Below are 19,547 nucleotides of genomic sequence, written 5' to 3'. Positions count from 1 at the left end.
AGGGTTGTTTAATAGGAAGAACAAGTAGGTTCCATAAACCTATTCTCTGAAAATAAATAACCTCAGTGCATATTGAATTGGACCTGGAAATGAACTGTACCATGGAAATGAATGTTTTAGTTATTTATACTGTGGGTAGTACTTGCAGATAATTGTGGAGGTGGTAGAGATTTGTCCCTGGAAGATGTTTTCGGGATAAACTGATTCTGTGAGTTAAACTATGAATCACGGAATTTTTGCTGAGGTCAGATGACTAAAAACTTAAAAGAGAAAAATTGGAATAGAAAATGTGTAAACTAGAAAATCAACTTTTCAATAATAGAAAATTAACTGTATTTGAAGGTCATGAAAGAGTGATTGAAAGACACTAGAGTCTTTTATTAATTCTTTAGGAATCTCCCCAAAACATAAATAGAACTAGAATGTTACCTTCAAAGATCAGAGAAAAAAATAACATAGCTATTTCATCAACTGGAAAGGGGTATAGACCAAACTCTTCTTAAACATGAAGTCAGCCTTAAACACTGATCATACTGTTTATTTATTTGAAAATTATTGGCCGGGCGCGGTGGCTCAAGCCTGTAATCCCAGCACTTTAAGAGGCCAAGATGGGCGGATCACGAGGTCAGGAGATCGAGACCATCCTGGCTAACACGGTGAAACCCCGTCTCTACTAAAAAATACAAAAAACTAGCCGGGCGAGGTGGCGGGCGCCTGTAGTCCCAACTACACAGGAGGCTGAGGCAGGAGAATGGCGTGAACCCGGGAGGCGGAGCTTGCAGTGAGCTGAGATCCGGCCACTGCACTCCAGCCTGGGCGACAGAGCGAGACTCCGTATCAAAAAAAAAAAAAAAAAAAAAAAAGAAAATTATTGTCCATCAATTACTACACAAACAGAGGTCCAATTTTGACTTCTAAGAAACACAAATCAGACTGAGTCGCTGTTTAACTATTACACAGTGAAATATTAAAGTAGCAGCATGATAGATAGGCACTTGAGACCTGCATTACTGAATTGGTTTTTTAAAGCAATGGAGAAGAGAGACCAAGTACTCAAGAAATCAACAGGAAATAGATTGTACTATTTTTGCATGGTAGCAGAACAGAACACAGAATGATTTAAGGGACTCTTAAGTTTAAAACAACTAAAATTAATACAATAAAGAGGAAGAAGGCACACAAATCAAGGGTTATATATAACCACAGGGAAAAGGTGACCTTATTATATTTTTAAATAGACCAAGTTAAGGTCAGTAACAACACACCGGGAGGTTATAGGAACAAACATGATCATTCTCACTTAATGTTTATCAAGGTAAATTAACCTTTTAAACAGATTTGAAATTAGTAACATCTACTATGTCAAGGACACTTGCATACATCACCGGAGGATGTAAGTTGCATTTTTGCCTCTAATATTTATTTGCAACTTTTGTAATGTCACAGATGTCACCTAAATGCTGATTCTTAGTTTCCTTATTTGGCTATGTATGGAAAAATTACAGCCTCTCATACTATACAAAGATGCTAGAGGGATTAAATGGAAATATCAAAATGCCTCAACATTGATTATTTTGTATACTGTTATCATTTTAATAATAACAACACTTGAAATCACATGTTTATCTCAAAGTTATCTCTCTTTTGATCAACTGCTGCTGTGTGAATGTAATACATTTGTGATTTTTATATATTTATGATACCATTTACATCATGGATAATCAGATATTTTTAAATTCAACCATTTAACAAATACTTATTGAATGTTGTGCCAGGTGCTACGGTGGGAGCTGCTGTTGCTACAGTGAACACATCTGTCCTCAGGGATGCTCCACCCTGAAGAGCAGGCAAATCCTCCTGTGTGTACAGACATATTTACACAGTATAATGTAAATATGTACAAGTTGGTAAATATGTACAATTATAATTGGTCTATTAAAAATACAGTGAAGTAGTAAATATATGTAATTGTACACATTTATAAGTTGTAATTGTACATATTTACATTTATACATATATACAGACAAATGTACAAATTCCAAAGCATGGAAGGAAAGGACAGGGTTACAGGAGAGTTTTGGACACGGAGATTTAGATTTGGTTGGTCATCGGGGACAATATCTCTAAGGAAGTGCTATTTAAGCTGAGTAGGTAACCCTATATGTCAGCAGGGGCCAGGAAAGGAGGAAGCGGGAAAAGGGAGAGTGTGGGTATGGGAGGGATGAGGACTGTTAGGAGTGTGGGAGAGACAGTGGAGGGCTGGATGGCACTGGCGGGAAGTAAATGGAAGTGGTCCATAGGGAGGTAAATTACTGGCTGATCACCTAGACACTGTGAAGGCTTAGTTCCAGGTTTTGTTGAATAAGTCTGTTTTGGTTTTGTCCTTAGCCCTAGGATATAACAATACATCCTCAGATACAGTCTTTACTCCCAAGGCAATACTCTATGGGATTTCTTTCTTCCCTTTTAAAAAAAAAAAAAAAAAAAAAATCTATTCCTGTGACAGATTACCTTGCGGCATTTCATTGAAACCCCAACGTATTTAACAAATTCCTCTAAATTGGCAGGACTTGAACTCCAAGGTGATCCCCTTCCAGTCCTAGGGTAGACACTGAAATCTTTAGACTTTAGACTCTTTCTCCTGCTTTCTCCAGAGCTGCCTGGCATTTCATCTGGAGCATGTGAGTTACAAGAATTGGCCAAGGATCTGAGGGAAATGTGTCTGCAAGAACACGGACCCTTGCTCGCTGATCTTCTTCTGAATATTCCCTACTCAATTTCTAGCCTCTCTGGCAACTTGAACTCTGACCTCTGTCCCCGCTGCCTAGTAAAATCTGGCTATTTTCCACTGGTCCTTTGGTAAAAGCAAGATAAATGTGGATTTCCCAAAGTTTACTTCCCTTCTTCCAAGAATCAAGTCCTCTCCAGTTTCTTTCATTTTATTAATAACTTAAACTTCAGAACTCGGAAGCAGGCTTTTAAAATATATTTTATTTAACACATAATTTTTATGGGCAGCAGCTTAGTCCAATAAAAGCTACACTGCCATGACTGATACTGAGAAACAGATCTTCTCCCTTCTTGTGAACTGTCATAGTTAGCTTGAACCAGTCATTTATTTAGGGCTGCCAAACAGACATTTTCTGATTCTATTTTCCTTTTTATTTATTACCTAAAATATTTAATTAAAGAGATACTCCTCTCTTCTATCTGGTTACCTTGAGGTACAAGTTATACAGGAAAAGTAAGATATGCTATGTGTTTCCTCTCTTCGTTTATTAGTTTTCAAACTAAGGAGTTGGCTCTTTATGTCTCTCATAGGTGATCAATGGGGCTTTTTCAATTATTATCATGAACCCATTGACTCAAACATAAACTTTGAAACATTTAATTTGTTTCAAAACTTGGCAGTGACTATCCTTATTGATGCTAAAACATTTTCATTTTTGGTCAGTGAGAGCCTCTTCAACTGATGCTGAATTCTTTTGCCATGACCCTGATAGGTTTTCATAGTTTCCTTATTTTCTAGTATCTTAATAGCTAGTCTTATTTTAATTTTAATATAACTCCATGTAATGATTAATACTAAGTGTCAACTTGATTGGATTAAAATATGCAAAATATTGATCCTGGGTATGTCTGTGAGGGTTTGCCAAAGGAGATTAACATTTGAGTTAGTGGACTGGGGAAAGCAGACCCAACTGTAATCTGGGTGGGCACCATCTAATCAGCTTTCAGCGAACACAAAGCAGGCAGAAAAACATGAAAAGGCTGGACTGGTTTAGCCTCCCCACCTACATCTTCCTCCCATGCTGGATGCTTCCTGCCCTCAAACATCGGACTCCAAGTTCTTCAGCTTTGAAACACGGACAAGCTTCCTTGCTCCTCAGCTTGCAGATGGCCTATTGTGGGACCTTGTGATCATGTGAATTAATATTCCTTAATAAACTCCTAGATAGATAGATAGATAGATAGATAGATAGATAGATAGATAGATATTCTGTATTAGATTAATACTGACTAATACAGATTTTGGTACCAGGAGTGGTTCTACAGGAACAGAATATTAAAGATAGAATTCTTTAGTTGTTTGGGGGTTTCTGGAGTTGGCTGCTTAATATGATTAGACCCAAAAATGCTAAGGACTGTACTTCTAATAGTATGGAGAACACTGATGGTCCTTGGCTTTAACTGTTTACAGAGTTAGGCAAAAATAATGCATTTGACACTCCTGATTTACCACTCATGAGAGGCAAGGAGTTTAGTGACTCCATACATAATAGCTTTGACCATATGTGGAGAATATGTGGAGAACCAAGGAACATAGTGAAGCTGGTTGGTTGCTCCTAAGTTCACTGGACAAAGTGATGAAAGAAAATGATGAATTTAGGGATTCTGTCTCCTGGCTTCAGAAGGAGATACTGAGCCTCAAATCTTCTAAGACTGCCCTGAGACAGAGTCTTATCTCCTTTAGAGAAAGAGCTGAAATTGTGGAAAATCAGACACAGGCTCTTATCATGTGAGTGGCTGACCTGCAACGAAAGGTGGATGCACAGCCTCACCAGGTGTCTACTGTTAAAGTGAGGGCATTGATCGGAAAAGAATGGGACCCTGCAACTTGGAATGGGGACGTGTGGGAGGAACCTGATGAAGCTGGGGACACTGAGCTTATAAATTCTGATGAACCTTTCTTGCCAGAAGAAACAGCTTCCCGATCTCCAGTAATGGCAACATCCTCTCCCCAACCCATGCTGCCATCAGCCTTTCCACCTTTGTCTGAGGAGATAAACCCTGCGCTGCCTGAGACAACAGTGATGGCCTCCCCTGAGGCAGTTGCCAGGCAAGATAATGTTGATTCTCCTCAGGAGCCAACCCATTTGCTTCTAGACCTATAACTAGACTAAAGTCCAGGTGGACCCCTAGAAGTGAGGTTCAGAGTGTGACCCATGAGGAAGTGCACTACACTTGAAAAGAACTTCTTGAGTTTTCTAATTTATATGAACAGAAATCTGGAGAACAGGGATGGGAATGGATATTAAGGGTGTGGGATAATGGTGGGAGGCACATAGAATTGGATCAGGCTGAATTTATTGATTTCAGCCTACTAAGTAGGTATTCTGCATTTAATGTTGCAGCTCAGGGAGTTAAAAAAAGGTTCTAACAGTTTGTTTGCTTGGTTAGCTGAAACATGGATTAAAAGATGGCCCACTGTGAGTAAGCTGGAAGCCTGATGTCCCTTGGGTTAATGTAGAGAAAGGAATCCAAAGGCTTAGGGAGATGGGGATGGTAGAGTGGATTAGCCACTTTAGACCTACTCATCCCAGCTGGGAGGGTCTAGAAGATACACCCTTGATCAATGCCTTGTGAAACAGATTCGTGAGGGCAGCATCTGCATCTTCGAAAAGCCCTATAATTGCTCTTCTCTGTATGTCAGATCTAACAGTGAGAACCGCAGTCACTCAACTACAAAATTTAAATACAGTGGGAATAATTGGATCCTGAGGTGGCAGGGGCCAAGTGGCAGCACTCAGCCATCAAAGGCAAGGTGGGCATAGCTACTGTAATGGACAGCAGAGGCAAAGCAGCAATCAGAATAGTCTGACCGTGTAGAACTCTGGCATTGGCTAATTAATCACAGTGTTCCTAGAAGTGAAATTCATAGGAAGCCTACTGCATTCCTGCTTAATTTATATAAGCAGAAAACTTCTAGGTCAAATGGACAAAATAATAATTTGAATTATGAAAACAGAGAATCATGGCCCTTCAATTTCCAAACTTGAGCCAGTTTACAGACCAGAACCCCTTGAATGAAGGGGAGGCCAGATCCCCTTGAGGAAGGACCCTACTACCGTACTGACAATTTATGCTGTTAATCTTTCTCCCATCCTTCCCCAAGGAGACCTCCAGCCTTTTACCAGGGTAACCGGGCACTGGGGAAAGGAAAGTAATCGGGCATTTCAGGGACTACTGGACACTGTCTCTGAGCTGACGCTGGTTTTAGGGGACCTAAAACACCGTTGTGGTCCTCCAGTTAAAGTAGGGGCTTATGGAGGTCAGGTGATTAATGGAGTTTTAGCTCAGGTACAACTTATAGTAGGTCCAGTGTGTCCCCAGACTCACCCTGTGGTCATTTCCCCAGTGCCAGGATGCATAATTGGCATAGACATACTTAGCAGCTGCTGGAACCTCCACATTGGCTCCCTGCCTGATAGGTTGAGGGCTATTAAAGTGGGAAAGGTCAAATGGAAGCCAGCTCTAGCTGCCTCTACCAAGAAAAATAGTCAATCAAAAACAATATCGCATCCCTGGAGGGGTTGCGGAGATTTGTGAAAACACCAACGACTTAAAAGACACAGAGGTGGTGATTCCCACCACATCCCCATTCAACTCTCCCATGTGGCCTATGCAGAAGACAGTTGAATCTTGGAGAATGACAGTGGATTATCGTAAGCTTAACCAAGTGGTGATTCCAATTGCAATGCTGTACTAGATGTGGTTTCATTACCTGCTCAAATTAACACATCTCCTGGTACCTGGTGTGCAGCCATTGACTTCGCAAGTGCCTTTTTCTCCATTCCTGTCCATAAGGCCCACCAGAAGCAATTTGCTTTCAGCTGGCAAGGCCAGCAGTATACCTTTACTTTCTTGCCTCAGAGGTGTATCAATTCTCTGGCTTTGTGTCATAATCTTATGTGGACAGAACTTAATAATTACTTAACAATAATACTTAATATTCAATAAACTACTTAATACTTAATAAACTCCCCTTTATATTTTTTCATTTCAATATTATTTCAAGTATAGTATGTATATTTATAAATATATTTGTATACAAATATATCTTATTAGATATGTATATCCCTTTATATAAACTCCTACATATGTGTGTGTATGTATAATATATATATATCTTATTAGTTCTGTCCTTCTAGACAACCCTAATACACTCCACTTGTCATCAAACTCAAGATGATAAACTTTGCAAAGAATTACAGAATTTATACTCTTTGATTTTAGGCCAAGCAGAATCTATCTTCTTTTTAAACTTTGACATAAAACAGGATTTCTCAGCTACTATGTTAGCTGATAGATAATCTGAGTGTAAGAACTGTCTAATTCACCCTATTCAAGCTTTTAGCAGTTAGTACGTAGGAACTGCTCAATAAGTAGGTATTGAACTCAATTATAACTATCCTTTTAGTAAATCTAACAAATGTATGGCTTTTCATTTTTCCCCCAACCAGACATGTGGTATGAGAGATTAGCATCCTGAATAGACAGAGACTATTATCTAGCTGTCTTTCAATGTTTTATTTTTCTCACCCAGGTAAATGTCTGTGCTTTTTATGGTACTTTAAAAAATTTCCTATTTACATGTTTTCTAAACTTAAATGTGCTAATGGTTATAATTCCAACTTCACATTATGCAAAAAAATCGGAAATTTTTTAAATAATAAAATGTACATTCCTGTTTTGTAAAAGTTAATATGTTTTAAAATGATTGTTTGATATATTAAATACGATCCATAATTTTCTCTTAAACTGTCTGCATTAAAACAACTAAACACAATGGTTTAACACATCCGTACACTTGCTCATCATATCCAATCTTCTTCCTCAGTTCTCCTGGTGCCCTGACCTTTATTGCTGGATCTTTAACAAGTTGAACACTAGAATGATGGAGAAAGCATTCCTGAGGCTTACTAAGCCTGCCCCCATTCATTCATTCATTTTTGTTATTAGTCTTCATCCAGAAGACTAATAACAAAAAAAGTGTCTGGTTGCAACCTAGTATAATGTGGGCATGTTATGATTGGGAGAAGAAAAGCTGTTCTACAAGTGGGTGGAAACATTTCCTGATTTGAACATGGGGTATTAGAGAAGTTGTCAGAACCAGAGATTCCTATGCTGAGAAAAGAAGGATGAGTAAGAGAGTTATCCAGATAGAGAAATGAAGGCTGGGTACATGGTGATTGCCCTAGGCATCCTGCACAAACCCTAAGGCTAGAAAAATCATAAAATCAAGGTTTGCCAAAGGAACAAATTAGTTGAGTATGGCTTGACAGTTGGATGTTCTTATTCTGTTGGGGATGAGGAAGAGATGATCATAGGCTGCAAAATGAGGATGTTTATACAGTAACTAGAGAAAAGGAATTTAGAATTTCCACTAAGGACAACTGCCTCAGCAATTCATCCACAATTAAATAACATTATCTCCTGTGGTTTAATTGCTGCTTCCTAAGGACACTGCAGATATATTCACTTTCACCCATTTATTTTCCTTTGTTCACCATTGCTTACTTCTCTTTGAGACATGTAGTATTGTTTCTGTAGCATCAAATATTTTCTTTTCTTTTTCTTTCTTTCTCCCACCAGTAATTTATTTCTATACATTTCTTCTCTAGATCTATAAACATGATCACTACTGCTATGGCCAAGATATTTGAAATTTATAGTTTCTCTTTGATCCCATAAAATTTAGCTTCTACTTCTCTCATTACTCAGGAAACAACTTCAAGTTTACTGACATAAAAGTAGAACATGCTCTTTGATATGGATTTTCCATTCACTTGATGTTCCTTCATAACAAATTATTGCCCTAACTCGTTGGGGTAGAGGGCAATTTATGTGTGGTTCTCACAAGAGCCATTTTCCTGCAATAATCACAGGATAGGCTTGCATCTGTGACTTCAGCAAATACGTACTAGGCACAAGGGGAGCCTGTTATAAAAATATTTATTCCACCTGAAAAATAGTACAAAGGAGCTGCTTTTATTATGGCAGAAATGCATTCCCATTTTTCAAGACATGAGTACTTGTTCAAACATAGCACTTCACACTTTTGTTATTAACAGTAGTACAATCAGTAGAATACTTTATGATTCACTAACAATAATGATATTTATATAGGTTTTAATTCAACATCAACTCAGAGGGCTTGGAGTTCCAATCTTCCATATATCATAGGCACTTGAACTCAACGTGTCAACAACGGGACTATCTCTTGTTTCCTTCCACAATCTATTTATTGTCTCATTTCCCATCTTAGAAAATGGCACCCCCTTCCAGACAGGTGTTCAAATTTGAAGGAAAAAAAAAGGATCAAGGGAGGAAAGAAAAAAAAAGCAAATTTGATAACTCAGTGTTCCCTCATACAATGACCAAGGTCTCTTGATTCAATATCCTCAGAATATTTTGAATTTGCTTACCTCCTCCTTTACTTTTGAGACAGTCTCACTCTGTTGCCCAGGCTGAAGTGCAGTGGCATGATTTTGGCTCACTGCAACCTCCACTTCCTGGGTTCAAGTGATTCTCCTGTCTCAGCCTCCCAAGTAGCTGGGATTACAGGCATGCGCCACTACACCCGGCTAATTTTTGTATTTTTAGTAGAGACAGGGTTTCACCATGTTGGCTGGGCTGGTCTCAAACTCGTGACCTCAGGTGATCCGCCCACCTCGGCCTCCCAAAGTCCTGGAATTATAGGCATGAGCCACTGCGCCTGGCCCTTCCTCCCCTTATACTGATTGCTGTTCCTCTAGGTTGGGGTTCTACCATCACTTGCCCAAACAAGAGTAAAAGCCTTCTAATGAGCTGCTGCCTCCAGATTTCACCCTCTAACCCATAGCCCTAATTTCAGTCTGAATGACTGTACTCAAATACTCATTTGAGTAATGATTCCAGCAATCCTCTTTCCTGTGCTTGACTGGGGCACAGCATTTTTCCTATTTGGACCATCCCCTCAGTCTTCCATGTGAAAATATCTGCAACTTTGTTTCAAAATCTATCGTTATAAACTTTCTTATACTAACCACAATTTATCAATTACTTTATTCTTCACACCCTATACAACATGCTACAATATTTTACACTTAGTTCATACAATTTTTCCAACACTGCACATGCCTATCTTTATTAAGAAAATATATATGACTTTAGAATATCTCCCTATACCCAATACCTAGTAGAGTTCTTTTTAGCAAGTGCCAATAAATAGTTAAAGGCTCAATACATGTATGATTCATATAGTTATCAGGGGCACTGGCTTAGGAAAATGAGAGAGCTGATTTTAAATCCTAGATCTAACATGGGTTGTGTAATTCTGCAGAAGTTACTAATTTCTCTTAAATTCACCTTTTTGTATGTCAGGAGAGATGAAGCAGTCTGTGAGGTGTGCTACACTTGAGTGAATGGCTCAGGCAAAGCGCATCTAAGTCACGTTAATTTGGTGCAGATGAGGAGGCACATGGCGTAGCTAAGCTGGAGGGGAGGATGGCTGGTTTCATGCAATCCTTCGGGCTTTCCTCAAGCTCAGGGGAAACCTACTTTGTTGGGCATGGATGCATGTCCTGTGGCTGTGATTCAGTAAAGAAATTCTACCCACTTCCCAACACTTTTCCTTTTAACAGGGATTTCGCAAGAATGGTCTTTTGTGTCTGGAGAAAATCCAATCTGATCTTGGGTCTGTGCTACTTAAGGGAGCTGCAGACAAAATCTTGCAACGGGATGCTTGTGATGATAGCAACTACAGTCCTTCCTTCTGAGGGTAGGGAAAGCCAGTAGTCCTAGCTATTTCTTTGCCATGTCACCCAGAGCAAGCTGTATGTCTTATTCAGTAGACAATTCTGCTTGTCTCCTCTGACTCCTGCATGAAATGGCAATATTCATGTGCCTGCTTCCCTACATTGCTAGGAACAAATCAGAATATGCTTATTCTTTACAGTCTCTGACACATACTAACTTTAATAAATGATGGCTATATAATACTATGTTTTAATAAACTAATATATTACAATTCCAATGCTATGAATAGGTGGAAGATATGAGCATGACTGTGGTGTAATTGAGGTATTAAAGTCAATTTAATAAAACACATTCCCATAAGGTACTCATGCCCAACCCATTCTCTGGTTATTTTCTGATTATCTACAAGAATGTTTATCCATTAAGTTTATTACTTTTTCTTCTTTAATAATGGTTTAAAATTACACAGTCATCATTTGTCATTAAATCCTGCCACACTATTTCACTATATGTGTTTAAGTTTGAGTTCAAAATCCTGTTGGCTCCCAGTACTACTACTTCAACCATGGGTCAATGTGAAAAGAATATTGACCAAACACATGGACAGTATGCTCACACCAAAGATAGCAAATGAAGTCGCAACAAAAAGAACATTCCAGAGAGTTGCAAATCAAGACAGGTGAGGGGGAGGTTTGAGTTATCATTAGCCACAGAGCAGCAGATAACTCAAAAGAGCCTGTACCTTAGCTATCACCCCCATGTAGACATCATACCTGGGGCTATAGAGTCAGCAAAACAGCATAAACAGTCCCACTAAGCTGTTGCTCTTAATGTTAAATTTGTTAATATTGAGTTTATATCCTAGGTTTAATGCATACTAAGTGTGTGGTATTAAACAAATTGCTTCATGTTTCTAAGACCCAGTTTTCTCTCTAATAAATGAGTGGTGTTGAGGATGAATTAGTAGAATGTCTACAAAAAATACATGCACAATAACTGTTAGCTATTTTTACACAGTGCTAGACAAATATTTTGCAAGGTGGATGCTCTGAATAAGGGGAGAATATAATTGTAAATAGGAAGCACTTTGAAATTTGTTTTACTAGTTGTCCCTCATGTGGCATGAGCTTTGCTAAGCTCTGTGATCCAAAGACAAATAATACTACTGTCCAAGTTCTAGTTTGCAGGATCATAATTGGGGGTGGGATTTTTTTAATGCATGATTTTATTCAGGTATAGGAATTGTGACGTGAGGAACTAACATGGCATAGCTAAGCTGGATTGTTGAGGCTACGAAAGCCTGCAATTAAGGTGGACAGAGAGTGAGAAGTTAGCTGGCCACTGACTCATCTCTGTTATTCAACAACTAGAGGAAATGTCAATACAAGCTTGCTTTCTGGAGTTTGGCAAACTTGGTTGCAAACCCAGCTCTGCCACTTCCTGTCTGTGGGGCTCGAGCAAGTCAACCTCTCTGAGCTTTAGCTTTCTCATCTTCAAAGTAGGTAGATGGAGCGGTTACCCAGTAATATTTATCTGGGCTACTTTGAGGAATCATAAACTGCTTAGAATAGTGCATATAATAAGCATGAAGGAAACGGTGCTATTTCTAGAGTTATAGAAAGGAATGCTATTAATATTATTATTAGTGTTATTGCTATTAATATTATATTAATACTTTTAGTATTATTCTGTAGGCCCTGGAGGAATCAGGTCTGTCAAATATGTCTGATGGTAGAGATGGACACTGAGAACATCATGAAATACAGAATACCCACACAAACCACGCAATGTGATCTCTCTGTCGGATAGAGTTTAGACAACTTCCACAAGTCACTTGATCTCTTCATCACCTGCTTTCCTTTTATGTAAATAAAGTGAATCAGAGCTGAACTTGGCTTACATCACAAAGTGACAGCATAGGTATGAAAAAAGCTTTAGTAGCTAAAAATAAATGTTTAGCAGAGAAAAAAGTGATGCCGTGAAGTTGAGCAGTCCTGGGTTCTCTTCCAGATTATTTCATAGGTGAGGCTCTGAGCAAATTACTGAATCTCTTCAAACCTCACACTGTTAGTCTGATAATTGTAAATCATATTAACTAACCCATTGTTCTATAATAAAAGTGTATCTAACAGGATAATGTGGCTTGAGGTGCACTATCAATAACTCCTACATCTCTTCCCCACAAAAAAATATACATAATAAAATGCTTCATTAAGAGGAGCCTAAGTGAAATCTGCGGTTTCTATCTTTTTTATGTGAAAGTATTTTAAACACATATTATATTCTGGGAGAAGTCTTTTCTTTTTCTATTAATTTATACTGAGAGCACAGCATATTTAAAAGTGAATTGCATGATATTGTTTGTAGGCTAAAGAGAAAAATAGTTTTTGGTTTCATAACAGACGGTTGGTTAAACTCAATGGAACAGTGTCTCTTTTATTAGACTCAGGGTACCTAAATGAAACATCATCAAATATAACTCACGAAGGAAACTTCTAATACTTGAAAGTTACAATCTAGTCAATAATATTCTATTTGAATAAATGCATTCACATGTATCAATAAATATGTATCTATCCATCTATCTATCAAGTGCTTCCATGTCTGAATTAAAATGTTCAAGTTGAACACAAAAGTCAATATTGGCATGTACAGGCACACACAAAAAAGCTGTGCACAAAAATTATTCCTATTTTTTATATCTCTTTACATAGCTAAAAAGTCCATTTCAGTTTGCAGTTTGGCTTTTAAAACATCTCTTTTGGTATCTATGTCAGTGTATTGGATAAACAAACACTTACTGTATGCACATCCAAACACTTCGATTCGCATTCCAATTCTGCCCTTGGGGTTCCATTCTAAAGGGAGGAAGCGCAGAAATCGGGCTTTGATAGAAGGCTGGAGTCTATAGTACACAACACTGTCTGCATTTGCATTTCCTGAAAAACCCTAGGAGAAAAGGGAAAGAAGGAAATCAATGTATCTGGAGAATATGCATTTCAGTTTGTCACCTATAATGTCTATGAACACTGTGTGATCTGCATTGTACTATGAATGGTGCTACCTTCTATAAGAAAACCATGTTAACGGTTATGTCACGATGTCTCTCCATCCACACAAATTACTGTTGCTTCAACTTTTTAAGAGAGTTTAAATTCTACCACCCCATTATACCAGTTTTCAACCATGATACCTGCAATAAAAATTGCTTGTGTAACTTGTAGATTGAACGTAAAAGTGTTCCATGTCTATAGCAATTAACATTGTGAATAGCAACAAAAACATTGAGAAAATATTCTCCAAGGGGTTGAAAAACTATCATCTCAGTCGACAAAGAAGTTGCTTACATCATTGATGAATGAATTAAGCTATGATGTGTTTTGGTTCTTTCACCTTCTCATCTTACTTATTAACATAAAAGAAAAGTACCACCCAACTTTCAAGTTGGAGCTACACTCAGATAACAGGTTTTTAAACCTCAGTAGCACAATGCCAGATACACACATTCAAATTGTTAAGGGACACTGGAAACAATAATAATGTGGGAAGACCTGTAATTAAAGTTATGGACTTTAGAATTTGAAAGCTAGAGAAATCTTGGGAATGATGCTAAGTTAGCACAGTCAAATCGCAGACAAGGAAATTAAAGGTCAGAAAGGAGAGAAAGAAAAGAAAAAACCCTCTGGTGTTTGCAAGCATTGCAACCATTATATGGTAGGACCAGGAGCTATGTTTCTTCCATAAAATCAGGATGCATCTACATAATAGGTAGCTCACCTGTAAAACTCACATACTGCAGCACCCAACATCTAAGCATCTTTTGTTTTCTTCCATACAACACACTGTTAAGACTACAGGTGGAGAAGTCATCATGAAGCAGAAGTTGTTCTCAATAATTTACACTTCATTTTTATTTCCCAGCTTCCTTACCGTGGTCCTCCTCCTCCTCTCCTCCATCTCTTTCTTTCATAATAAGGGAACATGCAACTACATTTGCAGGTTCATGATAAATCCCTTGCCCATGACTGGGTCAACAAATAAGATCAACCTCATGTAGACTGCCCAAGGCAAAGATAAACACAATAGAAACACCAATACCCAGCCTATCTGATCATTTGCCTGTTTTTCTTTCTACTTCACAAATATCCCTTTACTATCATTTACCAAAACATTTTCTAATACATTTTTAAAAGATTGGGTGTTTTATAGTTAAATTAATTTGATTCTCCTTGTCAGTCAATCCCCTACGTCCTGCCCCTACTCCACCAGTATCCCATATACTAAATGTTCAAGCTCACAAAACACAGGCACAGCTGTGATGGCATCTCCAAATTATATCCAAAATTGGGGCATCTCTTTATCTCAATATGACCACTCAGTTCAACAAAGCATCACCTCACCAGAAGAGGCTGTCACCCTGACAGCCTCTTCCTGGTCTTTATTATTATTTTGTTCTTTGCCATCATACCCAATATCTTCCCCTCTGAGCACACAGTAACACTTGTAGAGGTAAATAAAACTATGCCGTCCCCAACACTTTCTTTACCACATAGAACAAAATCTAAACTCCTCATCCAAACACAGTCTCCAGCAACCACCTCCATTATGCTCTAACCACACTGGGCCTCCTCGAGCAAGGCAAGTTTAGTCCTCTCAGGGATTTGCACCAGGAGAGTCCATTCTGCTGTGAAAGCTCTTTCCCAAGATCTTTGCATGCCCAGTCTCTCTTGTCATTTTAAGCTTTGACTAAAATATTACCCCCAAGACAGGTCCTTTTTGATCACAGTCTCTAAAGTACCTGTGTACTTGACATCCCCCATAAATATCTTGCTATTTTCTCTATATTTCTCATTATTTTAAGAGGGGTTTCTCTTATTTGATCATTATCTGCCTGTTTATCTTATCCTCCTAGAAAACAAACTCTACTAAAGCAGAGAGGTTTATTGTGTTCCATCTGTAATACCTAGAACATTCCTCGACTCAAAGTGGTTCTCATCAAAATATTTGTTGAATGTGTATGTTTGAGAAAGACTGAGCTTAAAAACAAAAGTTCCACAGACGTCTCAATTACAGGGCCTCTCAGAGCATGTCACATGCTAATGTGCAAATTGCAATGTATAAGCCCATGGCAGGGACACTTACCTAGCGCATCTCAAACATATAAGGCCAGAGAACTGCTCCCCTCTGTTTTTGCTGTTGTTGCTGCTGTTGTTTTGCAGAGCAAATTTCTAGACTAGTGTTTCCAAGAACATAAATAGGAGAACACTGTTTAATTCCACGGATATTTGGACTCTGATAACCAGACCCCTGAGAAGGTTCCATGCTGTTCCACTGGTCAAAATTTTTTACTGAGGTTTGGTAAGAAAATTTAGCTGTTTTCTATATTGCACTAACCAAACCTTATTCTCACTCAACCTCTAGAGCACGACAGTCTCAATTTCTATGGAAATCCTGATGATTTGCCCAAAAATTTGATTATTTCAATTTCCTTTAGGATGGCTGCTATAGAGCAACGTTTCCCAAACTTAGACTGCACATTAAAACTCTCAGCGCTCAGAGCCTGAGCATTGCTTTTGTTCTCTCTTTCTCTTTGTATGTGTGTATGTGTCAGCTTATGTCTTTTTTTTTTTTTTAAGACGGAGTCTCGCTCTGTCACCCAGGCTGGAGTGCAGTGGTGCGATCACAGCTCACTGCAACCTCTACCTCCCGGGCTCAAACAATTCTCCTGCCTCAGCCTCCCAAGTAGCTGGGATTATGGGCCCCAGACACCATGGCTGGCACTTTTTTTTTTGCATTTTTACTAGAGACGGGGATTCACCATGTTGGCCAGGCTGGTCTCAAACTCCTGACCTCAAATGATCTGCCCGCCTTGGCCTCCCAAGGTGTTAGGATTACAGGTGTAAGCCACCACACCCAGCCTGCATGCTTATGTCTTTACAAGCTTTCCAAATTAGAGTAATGTGTAGCTTAGGTTGAGGACCTTAGATCTTATACTTTTGATTCTATTTCCTAAGTGCCACTGGCAGGCTAACACAATCCCTAATTATAATTTCTTGCACAGTGAACAGCTGGATGATTAATTAAATTACCCTCCAAAAGATCTCACATTTGTTGCAAAATTAATGTAAGTTCAATGATTTTGGCGTCTTAAGGGACTGGGAGAAAAGATGCACAGTGACAGTGACAGCCGACAGGTAAATGCAGTAAGACATCTGCAAATGACAGCCCTTCACTTTTCACTTGATCACGTTATGAACTATTTAAATTTTGAAAACATTAAGAATATATGATACATAGTTTATATTAATAAAAATATCACTGTCATATTCAAAACTGTTAGCAATTATCTCTTATGGAGGGTAAGGAAAATTGTGAGATTGGGAATACGGGACTTATAGCACATTCCAGTCAAATCTAGATTTTTTAATGGGCATGTATTAATTTTATAATAATAAAATAATGGAGACAGACATAGGAAAAGTGTATAGCAATACAGCAGGCAAAAGCATTACTTAGTAGCACTCTGGATACCTTAAATAACTTTCTAATGCCAGTGTCACTTGGAAAAATATGCAGTTACTATTTATTATATTTATTAACTGATCAATAATATTTGCAATTTTTGCTCCACTTGTTGAAATTTTTTATACATAACCAAGATTCTGCTTTGGATTTTAATATTTAATGGAAATTTTCAGAATGTTTGTGAATGATGCATGGGATTGATGCTACATTACTCGAAATGAAAAGTTCAGTGCATGCAGCTTAATTTCAAATGTATTCCTTCGCCTAGGAACCTTTCCTCAATTTGCTATGAAGAATTGTTACCATAACAATTCATAAAGAAATGCATGGATTTAAGGGTCTATCTTTTTAAAAAAATAATAATTTTATTACAGGGACATTTATGTCTTCCTTTAAAGATTCTGAACTTTAGTTAATGTCAGGATTACTTGAGGTGTTTTTTAAGAAACAAATCTTGCACCCGTGTACTAAATTTGTGGGGAGGGCCCTGAAATCTGCATTTCTAATGCATGCCAAGCTAATTTTGTGCTTTGGATCTTTGTCTCACTCATAAAGTACTCTTCTGGTTTGTGTATAAATCCTGTACTTTTATGTTCCCTATATTATCTCAAAACTTTTCAGAGAGAAAAAAAAATTTTAGAAGGTCTCACTTCAAAAGTCATAAACTGAGTATCTTTTGAGTATCTTATAAACAACACAAATTTGTTTTTCACAGTTCTGGAGGCTGGAAAGTCCAAAATCAAGGCACCAGCAGATGCAGTGTCTGGTGAAGGCCCACTTCATGTTTCACGGAATGCCACTTTCTAGCTGTAGTCTCACATCGTGGAAGGGTGAATGAGCTCCTTTGGGTCTCTTTTATAAGAAAACTATTTGCATTTCCATAACAGGCCTCTTGACCTAATCACCTCCCAAAAGGCCCCACCTAATCTTGTTGAGGGTTAAGATTTCAATATACGAAGTTTGGGGAGACACAAATATTTGGACCATAACAACTAGTGATTGTGTTCTATGTGATCAATGTAAATGTTTTCAACATGAAAGTTAGGGGCTCAGCATCAGACATAGCAGAAACGTATTAGGTAGCTTTAATATTTGCATCAACTCTGTGAAGTAGTTATTTTTGTACCCACTTTACAACTGAGGAAAATGAAAATTATAGACGTTATGTGCCTAAAGTCACACAGCCAGAAAGTGGCAGCGCAAGGATTTAATTCCAGGCTTTTCTGACTCCAAAGCCCATAATTTAGCTAAGCCATCAAAAGGCATCACTTCAACAGAACATGAAAGCAAACAACTTACCCTAGAGGAAATTTAATATTTTATCTGAAGCTTTTTTCATTTTTCCTCATAATTTATATTTAAAATCTTTTACACATTTTAGAATAATGCAACTTAGGTTATTGTTGAACTGGGACTCAGCTCTACCAGTTGACTTTTATAGACAAAAAGATTTTCTATTAAACTTTACATCTTCCCAAAATTATTGGAGTCAAATAAAAATAAATGATAAACATTCAATAATCAATGACTCTTGCATATAAACAGTAACCTCCTAATAGACATAGAATATAAATATGTTATTATATTATTAAGTACATAAAATATCTAGAAGTAAAATGAACTTTATATGTCCTATCAAAAAGCCTTCATTGTATCTTTCTTTTCTTTTAGACTTGGTGATTTCCAGACCCAGTGAGGTGTTCATAGACGGTTTAGGAATGTATTTTAACCAGGAAAATTTATGGAGTTAATGAATTAAAGTTTCTCACAGGATTTTAAGTATTTCCAAAGTGATTCTAAAGTTTATGAAGAGGCATAATAGCACTAATTTCTTTTTCAAATATTAATTGAGCAACTCATGTATAAAAGCCAAGAAGTATAAAGGGAGCTGCCCATATGGCAATTTACAAGAAGCTCTAAAACGTCACTGTTATAAATCAGAAACACGGGACCCGTTACACATAGTTGCATAGCAGACTCTGCAATTATATAGAAATCAGTCCAGCTCCATCCATATAAACAGCAGCACCAGTAGAAGTTCAACAAAGAAACAGGGAAACATGAAAATCCCCTTGTCATTAATAACCTCCCTTATTGTGAGAATTCTTATGACCTACACGTGCCCTATACATGACCTGTTTTCAAGTACAATTCATTTTGACATAGTCAGCTGACACTGAGATGCTAAATAATCAAAGCAACATGCTGTCAAATAGAAATCACTTTTTAATTTTATGATGTCAGGTATAAATCTTTACTAAATGTGCCTCCCAAAAGGTTATCTAATCTAGAAAAGCATATATTAAAAGCAAAGAGAAATAAGAACTACTGAAAAGTGGAAAATTTGCCAGCATAAACCCATATAAGAATAACTTTTAAACATATGTTGAACAAGACATCAGGACTGTATCTTACAAAGTTGACTCAGTCTTGATTACGAATGTAATTCATTTATTCTAATAAAGAAATAGCAGTGAGAATCCACTAATCAAATTAGAATG

The 19,547-nt window shown here is 37.7% G+C and overlaps 1 protein-coding gene across 1 annotated transcript in view; it reads right to left on the bottom strand.

The window, feature by feature from the left end:
- The window catches only part of CNTNAP4 (contactin associated protein like 4), a 292,160-nt gene that overhangs the window by 126,660 nt on the left and 145,953 nt on the right, over positions 1-19,547 (bottom strand). The window contains exon 4 of the mRNA XM_025369727.1: positions 13,323-13,470. Within this exon, the coding sequence (XP_025225512.1) occupies positions 13,323-13,470 (148 nt within the window). The remainder of the gene's footprint in view (positions 1-13,322; positions 13,471-19,547) is intronic.

The sequence above is a fragment of the Theropithecus gelada genome, chromosome 20 (genome assembly GCF_003255815.1).
Source record: "Theropithecus gelada isolate Dixy chromosome 20, Tgel_1.0, whole genome shotgun sequence".
NCBI lineage: Eukaryota > Metazoa > Chordata > Mammalia > Primates > Cercopithecidae > Theropithecus > Theropithecus gelada.
Note: the sequence above shows the minus strand (reverse complement) of the source record. Positions and strands in the feature narration are given on the sequence as shown.